This window comes from Gallinula chloropus, assembly GCF_964237585.1.
Source record: "Gallinula chloropus genome assembly, chromosome: Z".
Lineage (NCBI taxonomy): Eukaryota > Metazoa > Chordata > Aves > Gruiformes > Rallidae > Gallinula > Gallinula chloropus.
Window position 1 is genome coordinate 45,940,398 of NC_140089.1, and position 26,860 is coordinate 45,967,257.

General features: G+C 42.4%; 1 protein-coding gene across 1 annotated transcript in view; it reads left to right on the forward strand.

Annotated features, from left to right (window-relative positions):
• ERCC6L2 (ERCC excision repair 6 like 2) overlaps positions 1–5,407 on the forward strand; it is a 52,744-nt gene extending 47,337 nt beyond the window's left edge. The window contains exons 18-19 of the mRNA XM_084278722.1: positions 2,279–2,466; positions 4,172–5,407. Of these exons, the coding sequence (XP_084134848.1) occupies positions 2,279–2,466; positions 4,172–5,144 (1,161 nt within the window). The 3' untranslated portion in view covers positions 5,145–5,407. The remainder of the gene's footprint in view (positions 1–2,278; positions 2,467–4,171) is intronic.
• Positions 5,408–26,860: the final 21,453 nt, after the last annotated feature.

Consider the following 26,860-nt stretch of genomic DNA (forward strand, 5'->3'; position numbering starts at 1 on the left):
TGTGCTGGCATTAGTTCCAGCAGCTCTTGGGTTAACTTGTTTATAGTAACTTTTTTTACCTTCAGGAAAAAAAACCCTAAACTAACAAAACCCAATCTTGAGCAGCTAATGTAGATAGAAGAAGAGAAGAAGTCTTTGTGTTTGTGTGGTGGTATTTGGTGTTTTTGTTCTGTCAGGTTTGGCAGTGTAGGTCAATGTACTTCCAGAACTAAGTGTGCCATTTGTGAGTTTATTTGCAATTATCAGTACTTTTTTATGTTAATTCTGATTTTCTGCAAGAATTAGAAAATTAGAAAAAAGATTAACAGATTTAAGACTTTCAATGTGTTTTCAACATTTGGCTCTTTTCCCAAAGAGATTTTTAATCTTATGTGTTTGAACAGATGTGTAAACCAAAGTGTTGCTGCCTCATACTTTGGTCTTGTTTAATTAAGAAGTAGATGGATGCATATTTATAGGAGTTTAAAATACTTTTAAGACAAGCATTGACATGGTTAGACTTGTATTCTACACAAGTCATGCTTGCCTGAGTTAAGCTACACACTCCTGCCTTCTTGATGCTTCCTTAGTGAGTTCTGAATATTATAAATATTTTCATGAAAAAAATTCCATCGAAATAAATATATTTTAAAACTAATGTTGCTTTCTTCTCTCAAAATACTTTTTCCAAGTACAGTATTACCTCTGTATATCTTTTTTAAAAAGTTAATATTTTAAATGCAAACATAGTTAGCGAGATAACTGTAGAATATTTATGCTGTACAGAACTTCTAATTCAGTGTTAACTTTGTTAGATAATCACAATATTATTATTTTGGGGAGATAAAACCCGTATCGTAACTGGGGCCTTGGTTTCAGTTTTGTGTTGTAAGACTTGTAATGCTGTGGTGAAATTTTAATCTTTGGAGTAGTGCGTTTAGCTTCAAGAGTGAAAAATTATGCCTGTAGGTCCCTTACTATTAACCTCTCTCTGTATGCTAGTTTGAGGTTACTTGGAAAAGTAATGGATTAAGAACAGATGTGAGATCCCAAAGCTCAAGAACGTTGTGAACAGCCCACGGAAATAAAGGAAGTGGACATGGATCAAATAGAAACACATTGGGAAGAAACATTGTAGATCCAAACCCAGATTTTCATCTGCAGTTGACAAGGTGTGAACACAGTTTGTGTTTTCATCTCTTAAGTAGTGTTTGTAGGGGGACTGAGGAGATGAGCAAACAGTTGTTCTTTCCCCTAACCTCATTTTTTGAGGGAGCAGGGGAAAGGTAATACTGTTTTTCTGTTTTTCCTCTGTTTTTCTCTGCTTTTCAAACACATTCTTTAAATGTCGTATTTCCCTTGCCTTTTGGGAAAGGGAAAACTTTGACAGGAATTTGTGACAATTTCTGAAAAATAACCAAGGTGTGTAAATAGGGTTGTGTTTTTGTGCAAGGTGTTGACTCTTAATGCACAATGAGTTCATCTGTAACATGACCTCCTTGAATTTGATGAAAACATTACCTTTTTATGATCATTGCATTTAAAATGTTGATCTTACCAGTTTTAATCTTAACAGTATTCTAATATGTAACGTGCAATTTTTTTCTGTTCATTAGCAGGTAAGTATGGTGATACCTCTTCCGAAATTATCTTTACAGTTGAACAATTTTGCCTCTCTGTGTGTGTGCAGGAAAGACTGTAATATTGACAAAAATAATTTAAGGGTAACTTTGATATTTTTGAATAGTGTTGTGCTTATTTATAGTTTTTCTTTGAGTGTTAAATTGCTAAGCTAAGAGTTCTGAATATGTGCTGTGCAAAAATTGTGTAACATAAGTTAATGAGTAGGAAGCAGTGAACCCACATAACCCATAAACCTTGATGCATAACACCGTCTTGGATTAATTTACCTATTAAGTTTGTAACCTAACAATGCAGCCATTTTCAATTTTTTAGTAATATTTGGAGGTTGTAAATGAGATTTGGGCCCTGTGGTGTAGCATTAAGTATTTGTATAACCCATGTTTATGCATTAGAGACCTTAAAAGATACTTAATTTAGCTACACAATTGACCGGTCTGGAAGAATACCCCACTTTATTCTCAGCAAACCAAGACTTGTCTTCAGTGTCTCTGCAAGTTTCTGACTGAGTAGGGAGTTCACACTGCAACTCTGAATGCCATTCTTTGTGTTCAAAACACTGAGTGCTAGCTATGTGTGACAGACTTGGGCATAGCAGAGCTCATCATTACGTCTCTGACACAGTTCTCTTGACTATTCCTGTGTCTTGTTTTACCAGACGAGTGAAGAAAACCCAGAACACAACACGGCAGCACAGAGCAGTGACAACAGAGAGCAAGAAATGCGGGCAGACAGTAAGCAACATCCCCTGTGCCTTCTGCATCCTGTCACCCAGAAAAACAAGAAAGTACACAGAGTAGGTTCGACCACCTTCTTGATTGGAAAGACACCCAAAGAAATCCGCAGGTGAGATTTGTTTTGGTGAGGTGGAAGTAAAATTCTGAGCTTCAAACAAATGTCTTGTTGGGCAGTTGGTTTTTGTTTTACCTATACTTGGGGAATATTAACGCTGTCCTGCGGGAAGAGCAGAAATAATGGGAGACTTCAACTCATGCTATGCAAAGAGTACCATAATTGATCAATAAAATGAGTTGAATCCACAAATCACTTCAATGTGTTGATTCAGCGTGTCCCATATTACATCGCTGTGCAGATGTCATCACCACCAGTATTCATGGTATGCGCACCACGCAGTACTGCAAACCAGTGTTTAAACTATATAGAAGTAAGAAATTTTAGTGTCAGCTACTGACTACGTATTGGTTTTGCTCAAATCTCATCACTTGACTTTATTAAAAAAAATAAATTGGATTTTATATTTGTTTTGTAACAAGGGGCTCAATATTTTTTTTTAATACTTTAATATGTTGTTTCCTCCCTTGTGTTTGGAAGGGTGATAATTTTTATGTCTTTGTTTTCCCTTTCCCCCAAACTATGGCTATTAATAATACAAATAATTAAATTCCATTAGTACATATATAAAAGCTCAAGAATCATTGACGGAGGGTATGTGGAAAAAGAAAACGCAGAGCAGTAGCTGACTAGGCAAACCTACGGAAGTGGGATTTGGTGTATATTTTAATTTAGCCTTCAGTCAAAGTATACTGTATTAGACCTGGCATCTAGGTAGTAACTCTGAAGTGTTCAGAATCTGTCACTTTAGGTTATCCAAACTGTTCCTGTGGTAGTGTCCAACTTGCTTACTGTTATGTTATAGATCCTGAAGATGTTTAATATCTGAGGGCAGATAGAGGCAAACCACCCATGCTAAAACGCTCAAAATTGTGATCAATAATTTGTTGAGGTAAAGATTTTCTAAGGCAATAAATTAATTCAGGGTGCTACTCCAAAATTCTAAAGCCATATCTTGCAAAAGCTTTTCAGCACCCCGCTCTTCAGACCACATCTGCATCCTCTGTGCCATGAGTGCGGGTGAGGAGGTGCCTCAGTTCGATGCGTTGCAGTTGTGAGGTTAAGTGGGAAGCTGCCTGCACTCCACAGACAAGCCTGTGTCTGGGGCTGGCCCGTCAGGCGGCACAGGAGGCCAAGCAGGGTTAAATCTCACTGCCTGCAGGAGCCCTCACACAGGAAGGGCAACATATTCTGAAGAAAGCATAAACCCACATCTCCAGCCTTTCAGTTCTGTTACCTGATCCCAAGCTTTGGCTAACTTGATTAGGCTGACCTCCCTTAGAGCTCGGCCTCTTAGCAGAAACAAATACTCCATAGCTCACTAGAGGGGGATGGTCCCTGTCTCCTGTGAACATGCTCATCCAGTTCTAGTTTTGGCAAGTATTTTGAAAGGAGTTCGAGCAACTACTTCTGAACTCCGGTAACTTTGTACAAAATCTTACCTACACTGTAAGTCAGTAAATCTGTGGGTCTCAAACTGAGGAAATCACATGGGAGTTTTGAATTTGGAAGTCAGTTAAGTTCTTCTAAAGTCAATTCTTTCGTCTGTTTGCTGATCAAAACCAAAGCTAATCATGAAGAGTAACTTCCATATTTCTTACTGGGATATGTGAAATATGTGAATTGAATTAATTGCTTCAGAGCTGCTTTTGTTTCTAGTTAATTTTGTCAGCACATTTTTCCTTCCTGATAATTACAGGAGACAATTTGAGGAAATGGTATCCCACTTTAATATGGGATCAGCAGAAGAACTGGCAGAACATATTGCAAAAGCTACATCTGAAACAAGGCAGAAGATGTTGAAGGATTTCTATGTTTCCAAGCATCCAGAGATGGAGTCTTTTTTCACAGTTGAAAAAGCAGCACAAGCTTCACATGATGGTGAGGAAAGAGAATTGGGTACAACACGCACCAGAAAAAGAAAATCCATTGTTAATTTTGGAAGATCTAAGTCTAGATCTTCATCAGCTGAAGGTCTGCTTCTAAGGGGAACTGCAGAAAAACAGAGGCAGCAGAGCCACAAGAGAGAAGTAGAACAACTTCACAATGACTCCAATGTGCAAGATATGGGTGTTGATGCGAAATACAAAGAGTCACCCACTGTTACTACCCCACATACTGAAAAGAGAAATAGTCAGACATTCAAGGATCTTGCAGCATCTGGCTCATTAAACAATAAGTCACAGATAAATCAGGTGCTGTCTGTAAAAAGTTACGAAGGACAGCAGGACTCAGAAGGAACGCAGCTGCCAAGAAAAAGATCCCTGTCTCAGTCAGAAAATGGGGAGAGAAAAGCTCAGACTTCTAAGAAGTCTTTTGTGGGCTTACTTGGAGATACCTCTTTTCTCAATGACCTCTTCAGAAATGATGGAAGTGGGCCTACAGAATCACCAAGGAACGTCCTCTCAGGACAGGTACAAAAGTCAAAGGAAAAACCAAAAGATTTCTGGGACATGCTGAGTGAGCACAATGAGGAGAGCCTCAGAAAGCTCACGGATGTAGCAGTCATAGAGAAGTTGTGTGAAAGAACACCTCATCTCCCAGTGACAGAAGAGAGCGAAGTGTGTGAAAGTTCTCTTTGGAAAAAAAATGAAAATTTTCTATGGAAAAAATACAGTCCAGATGATACAGATGAACCATCCAGTGCCGCATCTTGTAATGTGGCAAAATGAAAGCTTTCTATGTGAGTTGCACTCTACTTGTCTTAGCTAAACATTAAAATATGCACACAACTTCAGCAGTATGCAGCAACAGGTGATACCTCCATTAAATTAAAGGCAAAGAATGAATTTGTATTTATGACACGGATTTATGTTTTACAGAAGTGAATACAGATGTAATTTATGGTATATATGTGCATATATAGGACTATATATGTACTATATATAATTATAAACTATGATGTTTTAATTTTAAATTAAACTTTTTAACTTGTTCTGAGTGCAGTTTGCTTTGTTGTGTCATGATTTTATTTCTTTCCCCTTCCATTTGGATACCCTTAGTCATGACAGGAGAATCTAATGATATTGAAAGGACTTGCCGAAGATACTTCACATGTTTTATGAACTATGAGAGACTTGGACTTCTTGAGACATGGACAATACCTTTGTGTCTAATAACCTTTGAATTTTTTAATTTTTTTTTTTTTTTACTTCTGTGATCTTGCTGAGTCTCTTTATGAAGCTGAAGAGCTTCTCATCTCCTTCAGTAGCTATAGCACTGAGTTTCTCAGCTTGGTTGGTGTGAAAAATCACCTATTTTTGTTACTGTACTCTTTTTTCAGTGCGAGATCTATAACACATCAAATTATGTTAGGTGTCACATCTCATTTTTTACTACATTGTCATATCTCCCTTTTTTATTGTCTGTAGATTTCTGGCATGTCTGGATCAGTCTGGACAATTCTTTGGCATTAAGGTCTCCCTGGAACCTTCTCCAGGCTTAACAGTCACAACTCTCTCATCCCAGCCCTCTGACTGTTTCGGTGTCTATCCTTTGGGTCTTTGTATCTGTTCTAACAGGCCCATATTTGTCTCATACTGGGGACCCCAGAACTGGCTGTGATACCACAAATGGGGTCTTAGCTGGTCAGCAGTTCAAGGACTAAATGACCCTCGTACACTGGGTGTGCAGGCCGTGCATCCCTTCACCAGTGAAAACACCATGTTCCCGTGTGTTTAACTCCATCACTTCAGGAGCCTGCCTGCTGGGAGGCAGTTGTGGTTATGCTCTGGAGGGAATGTTGTTGCTGTGAGCCTTGTGTTACCTGTGGCGTGCGGTGGGCCTCAGCGGAAGTGCGGGTGATGCTGCTGAGGGCTGTGGAAGAAGCGAGCAGCTTGCCCAGCAGCCCGTGCCTGAGGAAGCACTGGTGCCAGGCCCTGCTTTACCTGATGTACAGGCAGGTTTCTGCCTGACGTGCTGGGCACTGTGTGTTGCTCCACCTTTGACCAGGCAGCTCCTGGGTGCCTGTTGAGGCTGATGTTTTTCAGCCAAAGCAAATATGTCTTCCTCATTTACATGTCTTCAGCACTGCACTTTATCCTCAACGCTGGCGTGTAAATGGGCCAAGTTATGATAGCACTTCTTGCAACATCGAATCTGTGTGCCAGTGGTTTCACTCAGCTGTCAGGGAAAAAAAAAATTTGTGTAGGCTTTTTTGCCTGTTAGCTTTGCCCAGCAGTTAGTTCACTGGTGCTACGGAGGGTTGTGGACTCAGGCTTTTAGAATAAATATATGTAAGACTGGGATCAGACTCTAACTCCTCTCTCTGATGCATGTGTCAAATGCGTGTGTTACCAAATAGAATGATGGATAAAAAATATTGGGGTTTCTTAATAAGCTATGAATTAACATGGACTTCATTTGCATTTTTCTTAAAAGAGCAAGGACCTTGACCTAGAATTTTGGAAGGAAAACCCAAGTAAGTCTACAACCTTGAGAACATAGAATCATAGAATCTTAGAATTGTAGGGGTTGGAAGGGATCTCAAGAGATCATCGGGTCCAACCCCTCTGCCAAAGCAGCTCCCTAGGACATATCACTCAGATAGGTGTCCATATGGGTCTTGAATATCCCCAGAGATGGAGACTCCACCACCTGGGCAGCCTGTCCCAGGGCTCTGTCACCCTCATTGTGAAAAAGTTCTTCTGCATGTTGGTGCGGAACTTCCTATTTTTGTTTTTTGCGGAACTTCTTCTCAAGAAGTACTGGGGAGTGGTGGTGGGGAAGCTGCTGGATCCCATTTTTATTCTGATACTTAGTACACTCTCAGTGTTTCAGAAAGGAAAAGCGTTCACCTTGTCTGTTGTTGAGCATATGCAATATAGTATATACGAAGTAAAAGTTTCTACATACTGGTGTGTTATCTTACTCCCGAAATGCTGGCTCCAGTAGAATTTTGAAATGAAAACTGTTCTTCATAGGTTGGAGAAGTTGTGAGGTAAGCAACGCCATATCCTACTTGCTGAACAGCCTGCTATATTTCTCAATGCTGTCGGACCATGTGAAGGAGTACCTGATTGTAACACGTAAACAAAGGGGGCCAGGGCTCCATGTTGCTCTGGAAACCTTAACCCTAACCTTTGATTTTTTTTTTTAAGCTTTGAAATCTCAGATGTAATGCTGTATTAGTATAGGGTTTTACACTGAGTATACTGTATAAATTGTTTTATGTGAAGGGTAAATGTTATGAAATTTTAAAAGCTTGGACACTGAAGCTGCACAGCAGCAGTCTGTGAACGGTGGTGGTTTTTGTGGTCTGGATGACTGCCCATTGGAAAATAAGCTTAAATTTGATCTGGAGCAGCTTCCAGTTCAGGTCATGGGAAGCCGTTGCAGGCCTTGGGCTCTCTGTGTTAACCATTATGTGCTTATTGTAAGCACAAGCCATCTGAAGGCTTGGGAAATCCTGACTTGACTACCTGGAATAAAGAGTTCAGTATTTAACATACATGGTAAAACAGTAAGAGGCTTGGTCTTTGCAGGCAACTAACTTAAGCCAAATGTGTTCCTTAACTGGTTTTCTCACTCCGAATCTCTCCTCTTAGTGTTGCATTATAGCCAGTGATATTTAAGATACAAACTGAAATTTAGGGTAGTGAGTTGGGAAGATTTTTTTTTTGGTTGGTTTGTTTGGTTTTTGTTAAAGCTCAACTAAGAAAATAAAAGAAGCCACTTTAGAACTGTTAGTTATTGGTACATTTGAATTGTGTACATATGAAGGAAGTCATCTTAAAACAGGGAATGTGTAGGCCCTTCTTGCTGCTGTTAATGAGTAGAGCATAAATTAAAGCCTTTTATTGATTACACTGGTTTTCTTTTACAGTGTTCTGCTTAGAGGCAGACTGCTGCTTAGCTAAAGAGATGATTTGGTGGAATGAAGAATATGGTCATCAAATACATAAAAATGCTGCTGCATGCAGAAGGAGAATAGTCCTGTATTGTCCATAGTAAAAAAAAAAAAAAGAAATTAAGTGTTTTAGCACCAAAGGTAACAGACATCAAATAGTAGGGCAACTCTGTAAGGCTAAATGTCTCTGTTGGCTGGCGTAGTGCCAATATCTGAGGCCATCAAGAATGGGAGAGACAAGTATCTGTTAGAAGTTGCATAGGGAAAACTGATCTTACTCTATGTAGGTGGGACTAGCAGCTTCTTACCTGAGGGCCAGAGGGGTCTAAATAACCTTGCTAATTTGAGCTGGTATCAAGGCACTAGAGAAAAGCTTCACCTGAGCACCACTGGTTTATCAGTCGTGGTCTAAATCAGTAGATACTGGGGGAGGGCGAAGTGCAATTGAATTAGGTGTGGTGTCTCATTTGACTTTTAGAAGAACCGCAGAGCAGTGGAACTGTACAGGTACAAGGGTACTGCAGGGCTGTTCCCTAAGTACAAAGCCGACATCATTTTCTTGAAGTACTCATGAAATTTAACATATTTTACTAGGTAGTATCGCCGAAGCCATAAATAGAGCAGGTTTTTTACCCTAGGGATGTATATATAAAATACTTTTGTCATAAGTAAGATGTGTGTATGATCTGAAAAAGAGACTCTGAACAAATTCAAAAGGGAAGAGTTTGAACTGTGTTTGAGGGCACATCCTGCAGATAATAAAAAGCAAACATAATTTTTGTCATTTTGGAAATCTGTGATTATTGTCTTGCTTGGCTTTAAAAATGGAGGAGGCATCAGGGTGTTTAGTGGAGTTCATACGACTTCTGGGTGGGGGTTCCTGCCGGGTTGCAGGGAGACACAGGCTGGAGGGAGGCTGTAACAGCCTCCTGGCCTATGGAAATGGCTCTGCAATAGTTAGTCCCTGGTCAGACAGGAGGAGAAGGGCATCTTCCTTGTCATCGTTTTTTGGCTGGAAATGGCTCGCTGTGTTTTTACTGTTACTTACTGCCATTTCCTTCTTCTTTTTTACTCAGTGGGTAACTATTCTATTTTTTTTTAATTTTATTGCCATAGATCTGGCTCTGAGTCCCTGATCTAACAGGGTCTACTGATAGTTCCCAATGCCTCCAATGGAAATTCTGTGGGGAAAAAAGAAAATAGCAGATTGCCAATGAAATAGCAAGAAATGTGACCCTGCCTATGTTAACAAATGCTGCTCTGTCAGCAACCTGTTTACAAAACTGTCACTAGACCTAGTTAAAAACACTGTGTGTGTCCTGGGTCTGATTTGCAGTGTAGCTGGGATCTTAAACGTGTTTTGCAAACTGTAGCTGTGCTTATAACTAGATTTGGGAGTAGCCATGTGGTACACAGATTTCATATTTGGTCTGGGAGAGGGAGAATGAATGATTTCAGATAATTAATGTTTCAGAAAGTCAGGGTGTGCATACAAACGTTTTGTGACCACAGTAAGGCAGTTTGAAAGGATGTATTTGCTCAGCTTTAGCAGGTCATGACTTTGAGCAATGAAAGGCAGACTGATGCCAGTGCCACAGCTTCAGCACAGTGAGTGAAAGCAGTGTTAGCAGGAGGGAAGGGAAGCAGGTAACAGCCTCGTCAAAGTTAGCACGTATGAAAAGCATGGGTGAAGTTACTTGCTGAAGAATTGTAACAGGAGGAGGAGAGAGTTCTGTGCTTCCGAGGAAGCATTTAACTGCCTTTGCTGCTAGGTATTTTTCTGTTCCTGCAGTGCCCTGGGTATTTTACTCACTGCATACCTTCCAGCTTATGCAACAAATGAGGTAATATTCTTATGACAACTCTCTCTCCTTGCATGTGCACATTCTGTGATTAAGTACATCTCGACTGGTGCATCCTTTATAGATAATCGTCTAAGACTTTGTGCCAGAATCTACCTTCCTGATTAAGGCACCTGAAAAACAGAGAACTGGCTTAAGGTAACTCAGGAAATTTAATTTCTGATGTTCTTAGTTGAACATCTAGATGCGCAGGTGAGAGAGGTAGGCAGTGATTCAAAGCATTTAAGGGGTATGCCTCTTCTGTAGATCACGTGTGGATCATAAATGATTCTGTATCTCACGTGGGCTTCTGCCATCTAATCCTGAAAGAAGGGAAGTACATCTAAACAAGATGTGTGGAGGACTTCAGAGTTGTTTGCTTGCCTTTGCTTAGCTGGCATCCAAAAATCCTGAATTTCCTTTTTCAAAGATGGGGTGAAGATTGTGCTCCCAAAATGAAAGAAGTAATTTAGTGATGTCTCATATGCATGATGCTTGTGAACAGGTTATCTCGGTCAGTTTTTGAGTTTGCTTGAGGTGAGAGGGTGGAGTCAAGCGGTCAGAACCTGACCTTGTGTCTAATTGACCTTGTGCCTACGTGTCTACGAGCAGTACAACTGAAACATGACTGCAAGTATAACTGAAGCTGGAGCACAAGCAGGCTGGCCACGCTAAAAGCATTGTTTGCTGAAATCCACAAACACAACCTAATTACATTAGAGTTTGTTCTGGTCTGTGGTAGCAAGCTGCAATGGCTGAAGATTGGTAGAACATTTGATACCAACATTAGCCATCCCTAACACTGCGCCCCTTAAAGACAATGGCAAAGCAGTGGGGATAGATCAGATGCTAAACAAATACCCACTCAGCTTAGAATGAATCTGTGTTTTACTTCCAACAGTTCTGTTTATGCTAAAGGGATTTTCTTCCCCTATGATTTGATATTAAGTTGTTTCCATCAAGTGAATGCTCATGTAAACACGATCTCCTATATCACCCTGAAAGCCATTCTGTGCCAATTACTTTAAAAACAAATACCAGATGTCTATTTATATTGTTTGAGGTAAACGCTCACAACTGTTGGCAGCACTGGCCTCTCCATGATCCAGGCTGCTGTGGAAGTTCCAGCCCAGTTTCTAGTTGTTCCGGTTGACAAATCAATGGCAAAGAAAATAAATTCATAGTATGGTCTAATTGGAAACATAATTTAAGTACCTCTGAGAGAGTTGTTCTCTTAAAATTTCTCTTTCTGTGCTTCAGTCTCATCACCTCTGCAGTCAATTTGAATGGTAACTTGATTTGCTCCTTCTGTGCTCAGATACTATGTTAGCATAGCTAGAGGAATTCGGGCTCCTCTTGCCTATCTATTCGCCCCCCAGTGTTTTGGAGTTACATTTCTATATATATTCTACAATATGTAAAAGGCAAATGAACAAAATGTTTAAAATAAATAATAAGGTATTTAAACATAAATATTAATTCTATTGTGTGTATATATGTAGTATAAATTACAGTCGTATATTATCTGTATAGTAACGTACATGGAGAGAAGTTATGAAATGCAAATTATGGGCCTGTGTCAAAACAAATAGTAGGTATTTTACCTACATGCTATTGTTCAAACCTTGGGAATTTAGAATAATTTTGTAGTAAATAATTTTTTAGTAAATTATAAACTGTTGTGACTGGGTTACATCTGTTTGTCACTTGGTTTCGAGCTCAGAAGCCTTAGGCTTCTAAGAAAACACTAAAAAATCATAACTTGCTTTCATAGAAAATACCTGAATTCAGTGGCATTCATGTCTGATTCTTTGTACACTGCCCACATGAACAAGGAAAAAAAAATACAGTGAAATCACTTGGCTTAGACTGTGGTTTTACTCTTGAAAACTTTCTGGATATTCGTGAAGGGATTCTCTTCATAAATTCCGTTTCATTGAGACAGAAGCAGTAGTGTGGAAAAAGGGGGAAAAGTTGGACTTGCTTAGGTAATGGAAAGATTAAAATCCTCAGTAATAGTGAGGAAAGCTGTTTAAAGTTGGGTTTGTTGTGGGGTTTTTTTTAATCTTTACCTATTGGTTCCGGCTCTCTATGTATTAGCATATCTGAGTACCAGTACAAGGAGAAATGTCCTGACCAGTGACTAAAAAAAAACAGGAGACCCTGATGTCTCGATTATCAAACTGTTCTGCCACCCTCACCCCAAGAAATGTAAAGGCTTGGGCCTTTTGCAGTGCTCTGGTGTTGTCTCTGCATGGTTAGGTACTGAGACCGTGGTAGTACATTCAGTGTGACTGCAGTTCCTTGTGTCATAGGTAGTGTCTCAGCCTCTAGCCCGAGAAGAGACAGCTGTCTCCTGGGTAGTCTTCAGGATGATGTGTCTGGAAGAAGAAAAAAAAAAAAAAAAAAAAAATTATGGTAAGAAAATAATTTTATAAAGTTTAAGGGAGTTTAAAAAAATAGAATGAGATATTTTTATTTTACTTTCCTCACCATGGAAATCCCAGGAGTCATCTTAATAGAAGGCTCTGTGTTTAACACTGGGAGGGAGCAATAAAACCCTCTGTAATTGAGTTACTATAGTTTAAGTATGTCCGAGTTTATCTTTTGTCGTGTTGTTCCTTGAGAGGTGAGAAGTGGGTGTTCAGACCCTCTGGGAAGCTGCAGCCAGCCCATTCTGCCGGCTGGCAGAGGACTTCCATTTTTAACCTTGCAGGATTAGAGGGCAGGAGGTGCACTGTCAGTCTGCGGTGGGTGCCTGGCTTTACCTTTTGTTTCCCTTCAGGCAGGGAACCGGGAGTTAACCCGGGGAGGTTTTAACTGCCCGGTAGTTGGGTTTAGCTGAGTGGAGAAGGGAGCCGCTGCGCTGCTGTGGAGGAGGATGCAGCTGATCCAGAGGTGCAGCCTGGGACTTCCTCATTCATGGCTTTGGTCTGGCATGGTCATACCAAAAACTGCAAATCTGGAAGGGATCCTTTCAGAAACATGCCCTCTGCAGAGAAGAGGGGGGTAGTATCTTTGGGGAAAAGTTAGTATGAATGAGCACAGAGTTAAAGACCATACCACAGCGCATCAGCGCTGGTTTGCATGAGCATTTTTAATGCTGGCATTCTCTGAATTTTGAGTGCTTTTACAACTTTAACCATTGTAGTTTTGACAACATGCTTTTCAAAAACATCAATATAAACCCGAAATGGAAAGGAATTCTGTTACTTAGAAGTGATTGATTCCCACATTGGATCACTGTCAGCATTCAGAATCACAGTTTCTGCTACTTGACCAATTAGTGTGGCTAATGCTGGTAAGCAGTAGGTTACAGACTCTTCTGTGGACCAGCCAGTTTGGGGAAGAAGTAGCTGCTGGTACATGTCACAGGTACGGGTTGAAAACAAAAGACAACTGGCATCTGTGAGTTCTTGGCTCATTTCTACTGCCTGTGAAGAGTGTGTGTTTTAACACTATGCATAGAATCATTGAATGCTTATGGTTGGAAAAGACCTTCAAGATCATCGAGTCCAACCATCTATCCAGCCCTCCTAGGTCCAACGCTAGACCATGTGGTGACCCAGCCACCTCCCCGGGCAGCCTGTTCCAATATTTGACAATCCTTTCAGTAAAGAAATTTTTCCTAATACTCAACCTAAACTTCCCCTGACACAACTTCACACCATTTCCCCTTGTCCTGTCACTAGCTACCAGGAAGAAGAGACCAGCCCCCACCTCACTGCAACCACCTTTTAAGGTAGCTGTAGAGAGCGATGGGGTCTCCCCTCAGTCTCCTTTTCTCCAGACTAAACAATCCCTGTTCCATCAGCCACTCCTCATAAGATTTGTCTTCCAAACCCTTCACCAGCCTTGCAGCCCTTCTCTGGACATGCTCAAGCATCTCAATGTGCTTCTTGTAGTGAGGCGCCCAAAGCTGAACACAGTACTCCAGGTGCAGCCCCACCAGCACTGAGTACAGGGGAAGGATCACTTCCCTCCTCCTTACGTCATTATGCCTGTTCTGCTCCCCTGTCTCTTGGAGCCTGCTCTGCTTTTCCACTTACTCCTTGTTACCCCAAGCTCTTTGGCTTGCTTCCAAGCTGACAAGCTTCCTGAAGTGGGCTACATGGGCAACTTTAAAGGGTTTTGGCAGTAAAACAGTAGCGTTTCTCAGCACTCTGCTCTGATGCCACAGCAGCTCCTGGGGGCCAGGACTAGAAATTGCATGGAAAGTCCCAAAAATCCCTGTAGATCCTTCCATAACTGGGAGGCTGTTCATTTGGTCTGTGGGAAGACGAGGTCTGTGAAGTCAAGGTCATCTGTTTCAGTGGAGAATTCACAAAATACTGGTGCTATTCTCTAGAAGACTTGTATGGAGTTTGGATAAAACACAGTTTTGGCACATTTTCAGAAGGCTGGTCCCAGGCGTGACCCTGACAGTCACTTACATTAGGGTTCCCTCTTCCCTCCCTAAATATCTCCCCCAAAGCCTGCATTCTCCTAGATGATCAGTGAAATGGCTCTAAGAATAACATGGGGGAAAGGGAGGTTTCTCCCCTTTAACCCCATTTTCAGAACAGCTGTATGATTTTAGTTGAAACTTACCAGAAAAATTTGGCCTGACGCAGATGCTCAGCATGGAAAATTTCAGCTTGAGCACTTAAGAGTTTGGCCAAGTTATAAACACCCGAGCAGGGTCCTATAATGGAAAGTGTTAAGCAAGGAAGTAATGGCAGAGCGTTTAATACAGGTGTAGACGTACATTTGTATGCGTGAGCCGATACAGAGCATTCAGGATGATGGAACAAATGTCAGTGGCTCACTTGGGTATTTACCCATCAGGTAAAAAGCAACAAATGAGGTATGGAAGTCAATTTCTATTAAGTGCCTTCGCGTGCTCATTTTTTTGGCTTATTGGGGGCAGTTCCAGCTGCAGGAGTGCTGTAAGCGTAGTGCAGGATTGCTCCTTACCTGTTCAGCACAACAAACCTGGCAGTTTTAGATCAGTGTAAAGGAAATATCTAAGGAGAGCTGAGCGGGTTTTTATGTTTAAGTGTACTGGCTTGCTGTAAGGCAGTTGAGAGTTAAGCTCTGGAGATTATATTGAAGCGATGGAGTAGCAGCCGTGAAGAAGTTTTGCCCTTTGCCTACTCTGCTTCTAGTTTGTTCTCACCAGCCGTGCAACACAGATCCTATGCTCGGTAGAGGAAAGTATGTGAGTATGCAACGAACTTATCTGTTTTACTTCACTGGATTATAATGGAAAATAATATTTTAAACACTCACTGATTTTAGCTTAACTAAACAAGGAGTGACAGAACCAACATTATTCTTTAGAAAAATCGTGCAGAGGGCTTTCCCTCTTCTCCCTATACAGTAAAAATATCCTTAATATATTTGCATCAGCAGTTTCTCCTCTTGAAAGCTGTGTTTAGATGGCACAGGCTTTTTGGTATTCCTCTTTGGCATGGTATGCACATACTGTAGTAATCCATTTTTTCATCAGCTTGTTGCTAATAATGAGCCACCTAAGCTCTGAAAACCTCCCTCTGCCGTTAGCCGTAGAAGAATGCTTAAAGGATTTAGGGATGTCAGTCATCATCTTGTTTTTTAGTAAGAGCGTGTGTATGTGTGCGCGGGGACGAGGGGAAAAGAGCGTGAGCTGGAGTTCAGAAATTACAGCGTGTGTGTGGTCTGAGGTTATTTCTCATTTCATGAAATGCACGCTTCATTCCTGGCTCAGGCAAAACTTTCACGTCACTGAATAAGTCCCTTATCCACTTTCCAAAACACTGAAGAGATTTGAAAGGGCTCTGTGGGTGGACTGCTACTATCAGCAAAAGCAAATAAGCTAACCTATTTAGCTAAGCATTTTTTAATACTTAAACAGAATAACCTTCAGCAACACTTGAACAATTGTGACCAGCCAGGGGAAGAGAAGGGGAGGGGGAAAAAAAGAAGCAAAGTTTAAGCAGTCACACCTTAATTGACATTAAAGGCTGGATTATAGTTCTCGGTGTGTGAAGGTGCTGTCTGATCAGTCCAGGGACAACACTGGGGCACGATTAAAAGAACTGACTGTGCAGCTTGGAGTCCCCTGTGGTGTGCTGGTCACAGTTTATTCAGCATTTCGCCTTCCCTTAATCAAATGTGGAGCAAACTCAGTATAGTCACCCCCAGAAAGATGGATCCAAAGAGTCCTTGTATAAAGCTGTTTTGGTGTCCAACATAAGTAAATGGTTCTGTCCTGGAAAATCTTGGGTGTCCAGCAGCAAGGTGTTTTGGAGTACCGAATACTAGCTCTGTGCTAAATCTTGGCATCCAAAGTAAATCATGGTTGATTCCATGGCAGAACAAAAAGCAGCCAACAGTAAAACCCCAAACAACAAAAAATCTCAGAATGCAGTCAGGGTGCTAACAAACCAAAGCAGTAACTCTGGGTGGGTAAAACCTGAGTGACGGGGCCATACCAGGGAGCCTTACAAAATGTTGCTATTCACACAATTGGAAATGATTTGGCCAGAGCAGGGTCGAGTACTGCAAATTCTGGTTTCAATTCATTATTCAGTGATCAGAATATCATTGGTCTTGATAGATTTACTGCATGTATTTACAGGATTAATTTTGTTATTCTAAGCGAAATTAAAATGGAAGAACCACCTTCAAATAAGTGAATCTCAGAGAGAGATCTTGGAGGCTGAGAGATCAGGGCAATGCATGGACAATTTGGTTAAGGCATCCAATGACAGGTGTGAGGCAATGGCAGCACAGGATCGATCAACACCTCTCAGAGGTCCAGCAGAGTACAGGTCTACAGGCTTTGCTTGAGGAGAGAAGTTCTTGCTTCATCATGTCATGGGTTGAGTTGAAGGTGAAGGATTTTCCCAAGACCTTTTCAAGACAAAATGCAACCTCAAATTCTTCTCACCTACCAGTACCAATGTTAAGTTGGGTCACAGGGGTATCACATTCTGGATGAAAATGGAGACATTAATGGCCAAGAGGCCATTGAATCACAAGGGAGAAGGAAAAGATGTTTAATGTTTTTGCGCCCCTCATGACATTACTAACTCCTGCTTCCCCAGTACAGGCTGGAAATGGATGAATTGCCACATCCGTGTTGCACGTTGTCTTTGCAGGATGTAGAGAGCCAGAAAGAACTGGCAACACTGCAGTTTTTGTCCTAGTCCACAGCCCATTGCCACAGGCTTCCCCTATCACATCCTCCATGTGGGAATGAGGGGATTGGCTTAGCCTTCACTTTGATTGTCAGATCTGTATCTGACCCTTGTTACCTTGGCCCTGTGGGGAAACTGAGGCAAGAGGCAGGTAAATGGTGCATGCAAAAAGTCTGTAATGGACCCTGGTTCCTGGAGACCTGAGCTGCAAAACTGTTCTTCCTTTCTTAGCTTGTGTAGCATCCTGCAGCAAATCTTCCACTGGGCTGGCTGGCAGATGTGCCAAGTGGTGAGCACTGGAGAGGGTTCTGATACGAAGCACTTTGCCTGGTCAAAGATGGCATGTAAATCTCCAAAGGATGTACAGATACAATCTATCAGGTTAGTCAACATAGGCCCAGAAAAGACAAATGTGTTGTTGGGGTGTGTGTAATTAAAAGTCAAAGGTAAAAATATCTGGACAGTGGAGCAACTTAGCTAATGAGGAAAGGTGGGATTTGAAGAAATTTGGGGGGTTTGCTACAGGCATGTTGCAAATGGTCCAGGACTTGTGAATCACAGCCTCTCAATACACTACAAAAGTCATTATAAGTTTTCCCTGCCCTTGGATGACAGCAGTGGATGTTGAAGGTCTCCACATTTTCACCAGCTCTGAAGCTGAAATTTATCTTGCGGTGTTGTTTATTTAGTCTGACTAGTTCTGGACAAGGTGTTAGCCCCTGATTCATTTGTGCTTAATGCACAGCAGCAAGTCCAGCTGCTGAATATGGGGCTTTTCTCGGCAGTTGTCTGCATTAACGTCTGGCTACTGAGACCAAGCTGTGTTGCCAGACCTCCACGATGCTGTCCAGACAAGGCTTTCCCAGAGTTGGATGAGCCTAGGAAAAAAAAATTCCAAAACCAAAAACAAAACACAAAACCAAAACCCTCTTCGAGAAATCCATGCCAATTTAAAATACCGCACTGAGAAGTGCTTCTGCTTGTGAAGCTAGCAATCAGAAAACCTCTGCCTGGAAGAGGGCTCTGAACCAGCTCCTATTATAGGACCTGATGCTGAGTTCTTGGTGGTAAATGACCACATTACTCTTTGGGGCCTGTGGGTGTCAAAGAAAAGATGCATGTGAGAGAAGTCACTGGCTGAAAGCAAGGGCATGTTTTGAAACGAGGTAGTTTAGTAGCCCAAGCCTGTTTCTGATTAAAATCAGAGTCCTTCAGATGAATGGAATGTAAACCACATACCAATTATTGGAATCCCATAAAGGAAACTCCCTTTTCCGTCTGTCTATCCATCCATCCGCCCACCCACACAAGTACAGTGTCTCAGAAATATCCCTCTGTAGAAATGATGGAAAAATTCAGGGCTGCCTTCCGTTTTCCTTACCTCCCAGGTGCTGGATGACAACTGAAGAGATGAAATTGCAGTGAAGCCACTTAAACACTTATCAAAGAAATGGACCTGCTAATTAAAAGGATAATATTTCCTGGCACTGACACAAAACACACAAAGCTGGATCTCGAGGCCTTCCCCAAGCAAACTTCTGTGGGAATGTGGCTGCGCGAGGACTGCAGGAACAAGCCTTAGAAAAAGACCCACTCAAAGTGAAAGCATTAGATCAGCACACAGTTTAGAAGAAAACACCAAAGGCATATGTGTGCCCGTTCCTTTTGCCAGATCTCTCATTGCTTTGCGTTCCTGTTGCGCTCTTTATTGAAGGCCTTCTGCACAACTGATTCGTTGTGCAGAACAACAACAATTAATCTCCGCACCACTTCTATGAGCCAGGGGGGTGTTTCTGCCAGGTCAGCTGTGTATTGTATCACAGTGTGTATCTTACAGATGGTGAAACCAAGGCACAAAGTTCAGAGACAGCAGATCAGTGCAGGGGTATGTTAAGAGTCCCATTCCCGGCTCTAACCACACTGCACACAGTTTCTCCTAAGCATCCAAGAAAAGTGTTGCCAGCAGGTCGAGGGAGGATCTCCTTCCCTTCTACTCGGCACTGGTGAGGCCACATCTGGAATACTGTGCACAATTCTGGGCTCCCTGGTTCAAGAGGACAGGGAGCTACTGGAGAGGGTACAAAAAAGGGCTACAAAGACAACTAGAGGGCTAGAACATCTCTCTTATGAAGAGAGGCTGAGGGACTTGGAACTTTTTAGCCTAAAGAGGAGAAGACTGAGGGGATATCTTACCAATGCTTGTAAATACTTGAGGGGTGAGTGTTAGGATGGAGCCAGTCTTTGTTCAGTGGTTCCCAGTGACAGGACAAGGGGCAATGGGCATCAATTTGCGTATAGGAAGTTCCAGCTAAACACGAGGAGGAACTTTTATACTGTGAGGGTGGCAGAGCACTGGAACAGCTGCCCAGGACGGCTGTGGAGTCTCCATCTCTGGAGATTTTCAGGACTCACCTGGAAGTAATCCTGTGCAACCTGCTCTAGGTGATCCTGCTCTGGCAGGGGCATTGGACTAGATGATCTCCAGAGGTTGTGTCCAAGCCCTATCATTCTGCAGTTCTGTGATGCACCAACCTCAAGCACACTGCTTAAGTGAGCAGTTCTCCCCTGTGTGAATGAAGGCAATACATCTGTTTCGGTGAGCACTCTCTCATTCCAACATCCATGAGACCACATAAAGAATCTGGACCCATGATAAAGGTAACACTACAGCATGCTTTCTGTGTTCCTACTACATTTGTAGGACAATCCTGTCTCAATGCAGAAGGCAGCCTTGGGACAGCTGAAAGAAGTTTTAAAGGTTCATCATTTGGGTGGGAGTTGGTTCTGCAGTATTATGGTCTAGTTCACAATAACTGTTTTTTGATACTCTGCTGGCCTCTAGAGGGATGATTTATACACAGGCCAAAGCAGGAACCTTGGGATTGTAAACCTTACTGCCTGCCCTTCCATCTTCTTGCCAGGTAATGCTTTTCCATTCTCCAGACCTTTAAGTAGTTGAGGCTTTGCAGTCCTTTGGAAACACTTTTCCTCACTTCTATGATTTTCCTTCTCTCTGGGCAATGGATGTAAGATATGTTTCTTCTGTTCAAATAAAAGAGGGTAGAAGATCCTGGCAATAAACACCTCTCAACTGCTGAAGTGAGAAGCTCTGAGGAAAATGTGCCAGATTGTGAGAGAAAAATTCAGAAAATAAAATATAGTTTTTTACATATGACATTTAAAAGGTCCTAAATGCTGAGAATTCTTCTGATGAATTCTGTTATGTTCTGCACAAACGCATAACTGCATTGTGTTTTAAAACAAAACCGTGACTTTGAAATCCCCCCAATTCATCACATCTTCCTTGGCTTTCTCTAATTTCTCTTGCAAGGGTTTGCTGTGTTTTCCATCTCATTCCCAGGTCACACCTTTTCTGTTCCATTCAGGATACATGTGTTGAATCTGAGACAAACAATGGACAGAAAGGTGGATGGTTTTCTAATGAGGGTAGACAGCATTTTGTAAGCCGTAGCTGCTCTCAAGGAATGATGTAGTTTTGTTCAATATAAAGCACACATTTTCTTAGTGCTTAAACTGTGTACCTTTCAGCGGTACCTTCACAGCATAGGAGGCACCTTGGTGTGTCTATGTGAAGGCCTGAGTTACTCTTCCAAAGTCATCTGTGCTCTGTACCCAACACCACAACCTCCAGGTCCTCAGCTCCAGCCTTTTGCCTCTCCTCCCCATGGCCAGTTATCTGCAAGCTGAAATGTCTCCTCAGGGTATCTCTGTTACCCCCCTGTTGCCAGTTTTCCACTTGAAGGAATGTTGGCTTGCTGGACCTGGACACCAACCTGAACAAATGATACAATAGTTGTATTGTATAGTAGCTCATAGTAGCTTCTCCTTTTCCCTTGGAGGTGAACATCAGAAGCTTTCCGTGTAGCGAGGAGCCTTGTTTAGAGACTGTCCTCATGTCAAAAGCTACTTTGACATTTCAGTTGATGTACTGGTGGACAGAATTCTCCCACTATGTCCTTTGCTGCATTTAAATGTGTATGGCAAATATTATGCGACAAAAGGTCGAGTGAGGCTGCTGGGGTAGGGCAGACATCTGTCACCAGGTTTGCTTCTGTTTAGCCTTATGTTAGTAAAACACCAAAGGAAGTAAAACACTGTAATAATCAAGATCTGCATCTGTGCTCTGCAGCAGAATTCATTTTTGGCTTTAGGAGGCTTCCAGTCTTGTGTGGAAAACAGAAACACCCCACAGCGTTCCAGCCTCCCCTCGTTCCTCCTCTCTGCCATTGTTCTGGAGATACATCATCAAGGCAGCACACGTTGAGGTACCAGTTATTCATCAAAGTTTACATACACATATACAGCACATACAGGAAGGTATTGGGTTAAAAAATACAAAGCATGGTGACACGCAAACACGTGGTGAGAACTTTTTAAATTGTCTGAACTGCCACTGATGCTTGCATCCCACTCAAGAAAGCAGACAAGGTAGCCTGCATAGAACTGATCTTCATGAGGCTCTGCATCTACTACCTACAGTCAGCAGAGATCACGGCGAGTCCGTGTCATTTCTATCTATCATTAGCAAAAAAATGTGTCCCCAAACAGAGAAAGAATAAAACAAGGGAAATTCAGCTGAGAAAACGAATGGAGCTCTGCAGAGCTGTGGAGTTTTGGTGCCGTTCTGTGGGCTTGGTTAGTGCGTGGTGTGCACAGGGAGGCAATCACACAGCAGTGAGTGTCTGGCTTGGCCCTAAAATCTGCTCTGGAAATTACAGGATTAGTGGCAACAGTAACTATAGGTGCCAGGGAACTGCAAGGGCAACATGTCACCTGTGCCACAAATAACTGGGGTCAGAGGAAACGCCCAAAGACCACATCCCTTTATTGTGGGAAACACCCTCATAATGCAAATGCTTATTTGTTCAAACAAACCTTGATGAGACTGCTGGAAATTGGGGCAAAGTAAAAAAAAATAAATATGCAGGTCATTGTAAACCTTTCAGGAAGGTGTGATATCAGGGTATTTTGGGTTTGTCAGGTTGCAGGTGACAGCACAGGTGAAGCTGATGCAAATGTTGTAGGAGTTCTGCAGCTGTAATGCAACACAAGAATAATCACCATTAATTAGACGAGAGTTAAACTAGAGCTTGATATAACCTCCACAGTTCCTTCACAGCCAGGCTATCACACACGACCTAGAGGGGTGAATATGCAAAAAAATCTTGATGTTATGGGTAATTTAAACAGGGGAAATCCATCTTTTTCTCTCGGGTGTTATTACAATAAATTTCACATGTAGTTGTAAAAATCTGGGGCTAAAACTCTGTGTTATGAAGTACAGGAGTGTTGCATTCTTTGGCAGAGAGCAGCAGAAGTATATTCGTCTGACCTGCTGAAGTACAGAATACCCAGACAGCTTATCATGGGAGCTAAATTAGGTGCTGAATCTCACCACTTTCCCTGCCCTGCTCCCACCCAAAGCTTTGGTCTGAATCACTTGTTATTGTGAATTTGGAGGCTATAATTGGCATGCAGTGTCAGTGAATATGATCTGGAAGGCCTGAGGGCCTGGAAAAAAAGGGGCAAGTTCCTGCCTAAATAGAAGTGGAGCTTTAGCTTCAGGTATGTCGACTTTGGATCAAAACTGCCAGGAAATCCAAGAAGTCCATGGTTTCTGAAAATGATTCACCTTTGCTTAAAAGGTGAACAAGAGATTTCCCACCTGGAGTGGAGGCATGCCATGTGCTGGAAGGTCTTCCATATTCTTGAGTTTCGGACTTCTGCATCAGCAGAATGTCACTGTGCTCATGCTGGCAGAGGAATTTAGCAGACGCTAAGGGCTGCTGGGTAGGAAATTATTTTCTCCTATTGCAAATAACTGACATCTGCATCTTGCTCTAGAAGTACAGGTACAGGTCTTATGAGAACAGCAGAGCAATGATGAGGTCCTTTACAGCGCCAACTGTTAGGAGATTCATTTCAAGATGTCAGTTTAGTTGCAAGTGATGGTTTCTTGCCAGTGAAAGCAGGAGTGGCAATACTGATGAGGACCCCAAGACAGTCATTTTGTGATGTATTCTGATATGATAGGGCAGTATTTAATAAGAACCCCCATTGGCAAAACTATAGTGCATTAGGGCAAATGAATTGATTCATACACACAAACAACAGTTTCAGCTTTTTTTAGTTGAAAGCAAGTTACAGTAGCTAATCTGTTATTTTCAGATGATTGTTCTCATGAATCAGAGGTGGTTTATGCTCCAGTGTCAGAGTCTTGGGAAGATGCTGAATCAAAATTCTTTGCAAGAAGTGACTGAGTATTTGTATACAACTAAGGGATAATTTTTATGTTATTAATAGTAATGCCTCTGTGACTTTTTTAATATCTATTTTATAGATTCGTACTTTTTAAAGCCAGAAGGGACCATTAGCTTCTTTCGCAACTACTGATTTTTATTTGCTTTATGTTAGGATATTAAAATTACTTACAGTAAAGGACCTTTAAACAGCTTTCATTGCGCTTTATGCTTTCAAGTTTGTCCAGAGCAACATATGCATAGATAGCCTTCAGATGTTCAGTGTAATTAGCCAAACATAGTATCCAAAAGTCAACCATTCTTAAATGATTTTTCCACATTATTTTGCTCTATCAAGAACATAAGATACAAGGGGAGCCATTCCATCACCCATTCTTGTTCATTTGCACACATATGTCAAAAAAAAAAAAAAAAAAGACGACTGGTTTCCAGTAATCCCATTGGTGGTTTTTAGGATTTTTTTTTTTCTTGAAAACAGTAATACAGGAATCCATGCTGGATTTATATTTACCTGACTTCATCCCACTGCGTTGCTTGGGTTTGAAATTGCTGAATAGGATTTCCCATGGGAACTACAACATGGAGCTCGCTTTTCATGACTGGACTCTTTTTCCTCAGTGAGATTTTATAAATTCTCCAAGACAGGAAAGAAACTCATGGGAATAGGGAGAGAAAAATACTACTTTCAGTTTACAGGGGAGACTTTCTGGCAACAGCCTGACTAGATCTATTCAGCACATTGAACCCAGTAGCACAAGGGACGCAACTGTGTATTGAAAGACATTGTTACCCCTGCGTTTTTTTGCCTTCATTGTTGAGGAAACTGGAAGGTATTTATTAAATCAAGCAGAGCTCAGCAATTAAATGCTACCACTTACAGCTGAGCTCTCCCTGACACATTTAACATGCAGGGTTATCACCAAGAATTTAGCAGGTAATCATAGAATCAATCATAGAATCATAGGGGTTGGAAGGGACCTCGAGAGATCATCGGGTCCAACCCCCCTGCCAAAGCAGCTCCCCAGCTCATATTGCACAGAGAGGCGTCCAGATGGGTCTTGAATATCTCCAGAGATGGAGACTCCACCACCTCCCTGGGCAGCCTGTCCCAGGGTTCTGTCACCCTCACTGTGAAAACGTTCTTCTGCATGTTGGTGCAGAACTTCCTGTGCTCCAACTTGCAGCCATTGCCCCTTGTCCTGTCTCCACAGACCACTGAAAAGGGGGTCAGCCATTTCCCCATGTGTTACATACTTAAGATATTTATAAACATTAATAAGATTCCCCCTCAGTTGTCTTTTCTCAAGGCTGAACAGTCCCAGCTCACTCAGCCTTTCCACATGGAAGAGATGCTCCAGGCCGTTAATCATCTTTGTAGCCCTCCTCTGGACTCTTTCTAGGACATCCCTGTCTTTTTTATACCAGGGAGCCCAGAACTGGACACAATACTCCAGGAGGGGCCTGACCAGGGCAGAGTAGAGGGGGAGGATCACCTCCTTTGACCTGCTGGCCACACTCCTCCTGATGCACCCCAGGATCCCATTGGCTCTCTCAGCCACCAGGGCACACTGCTGGCTCATGGCCAACCTGTCATCAACCAGGATCCCCAGGTCCTTCTCCACAGAGCTCTTCTCCAGCAGCTCATCTCCCAGCCTGTACTGATACAAGTGGTTATTCCTTCCCAGGTGCAAGACTCTACACTTGCTTTTGTTGAATCTCATTTGGTTTCTCCCTGCCCAGCTCTCCAGCCTGTCCAGGTCTCTCTGGATGGCAGCGCAGTGTTCCTGCATGTCAGCCACTCCTCCCAGCTTTGTATCATCGGGTACTTGCTGAGGGTGGATGCTATTCCCTCATCAAGGCTGTCAATGAAGACATGGGAGACAGTATCAAAAGCCTTGCTGAAGTCAAGGTAGATGACATCCACTGCTCTCCCTCCAACTACCCAGCCGGTGATGACATCATAGAAGGCTATGAGATTGGTCGAGCACGATCTCCCCTTGGTGAGTCCATGCTGACTGCTCCTCATGACCTTCTTCTCTTCCAATTGCTTGAAGATGGCATCCAGAACAAGCTGTTCCATCACCTTTCCAGGGACAGAACTGAGGCTGACTGGCCTCTAGTTGCTGGGATCCTCCTTCTTGCCCTTTTTAAAGACAGGAGTGACATTGGCTATCCTCCAGTCCTCAGGCACTTCTCCTGTTCTCCAAGACCTGTTGAAGATGATAGATAGCGGCTCAGCAATCACTTCTGCCAGCTCCCTCAGGACACGTGGATGCATCCCATCTGGGCCCATGGATTTATGTGTGTTAATCCCTTTGAGACACTCCTGGACCACCACCCCCCTACCTCAACCAGAGGGAAGTTCTTCATTTCCCAAACATTACTTCTTTCATCCAGTGTCTGTGGGGCCCGAGGGGCCTTTGGAGTGAAGACCAAAGCACAGAAGGCATTCAGTATCTCCACCTTCTCAGTATCCCTCGTTACCAGGACACCCTCCTCATTCATCAAGGGACCCACAGTATCCCTGATCATCCTCTTACTATTCACATATCTAAAAAAAACCCTTTTTATTATTCTTTATGTCCATTGCCAGTTTCAATTCCAAGTGGGCTTTAGCCTTCCTAGTCACATCCCTATAGGCCCTGACAACATTCCTATATTCTTCCCATGTGCTCAGACCCTTTTTCCACAATTCATAGACCTTCTGCTTCCCTTTCAGTTTACTCATTAGCTCCCCGCTCATCCATGCAGGTCTTCTGCCTGCTGCATGCAGGGGTCTCATGTGCGGAACTGTGGAGCCCTTGCAAGAGCCATGGAAGTCAACGGACCTCATGCCTGGAAAATGTGGAGTGCCTGCTAGTGCCAAAAAGTGTGGGGAAAAAAGAAAAGAATATAAGTCCTAGAAGCCTCAATTTGGGCACCCAAAAGAGGTGGGCATCTCCAACACTAATCTGGGCTTCACTTCTCACCTTTTATAGTAGTTTCTCATTTCTTAGGCTTGTACAAATGCAGCCTGTGAAGCACTCAAGTGTTACAATAAGAAGGAAAACAGAGGCCTGTGAGCAACTTAGCACTTCTGTCTTCAAAGCTGTGTCTGAATTATGCAGAAGGCACATGCAGAACACTGGGGATGGGACACGCTGATGACTAGCAGCCCAGTCTGTAAGCCCTCACCATACCCTGAGGCACACATGCGAGTGAACCCAAGGAAGACTTTACGAGTGGGGGAAGTTCTGGTGTTCTTCATTTTAAATA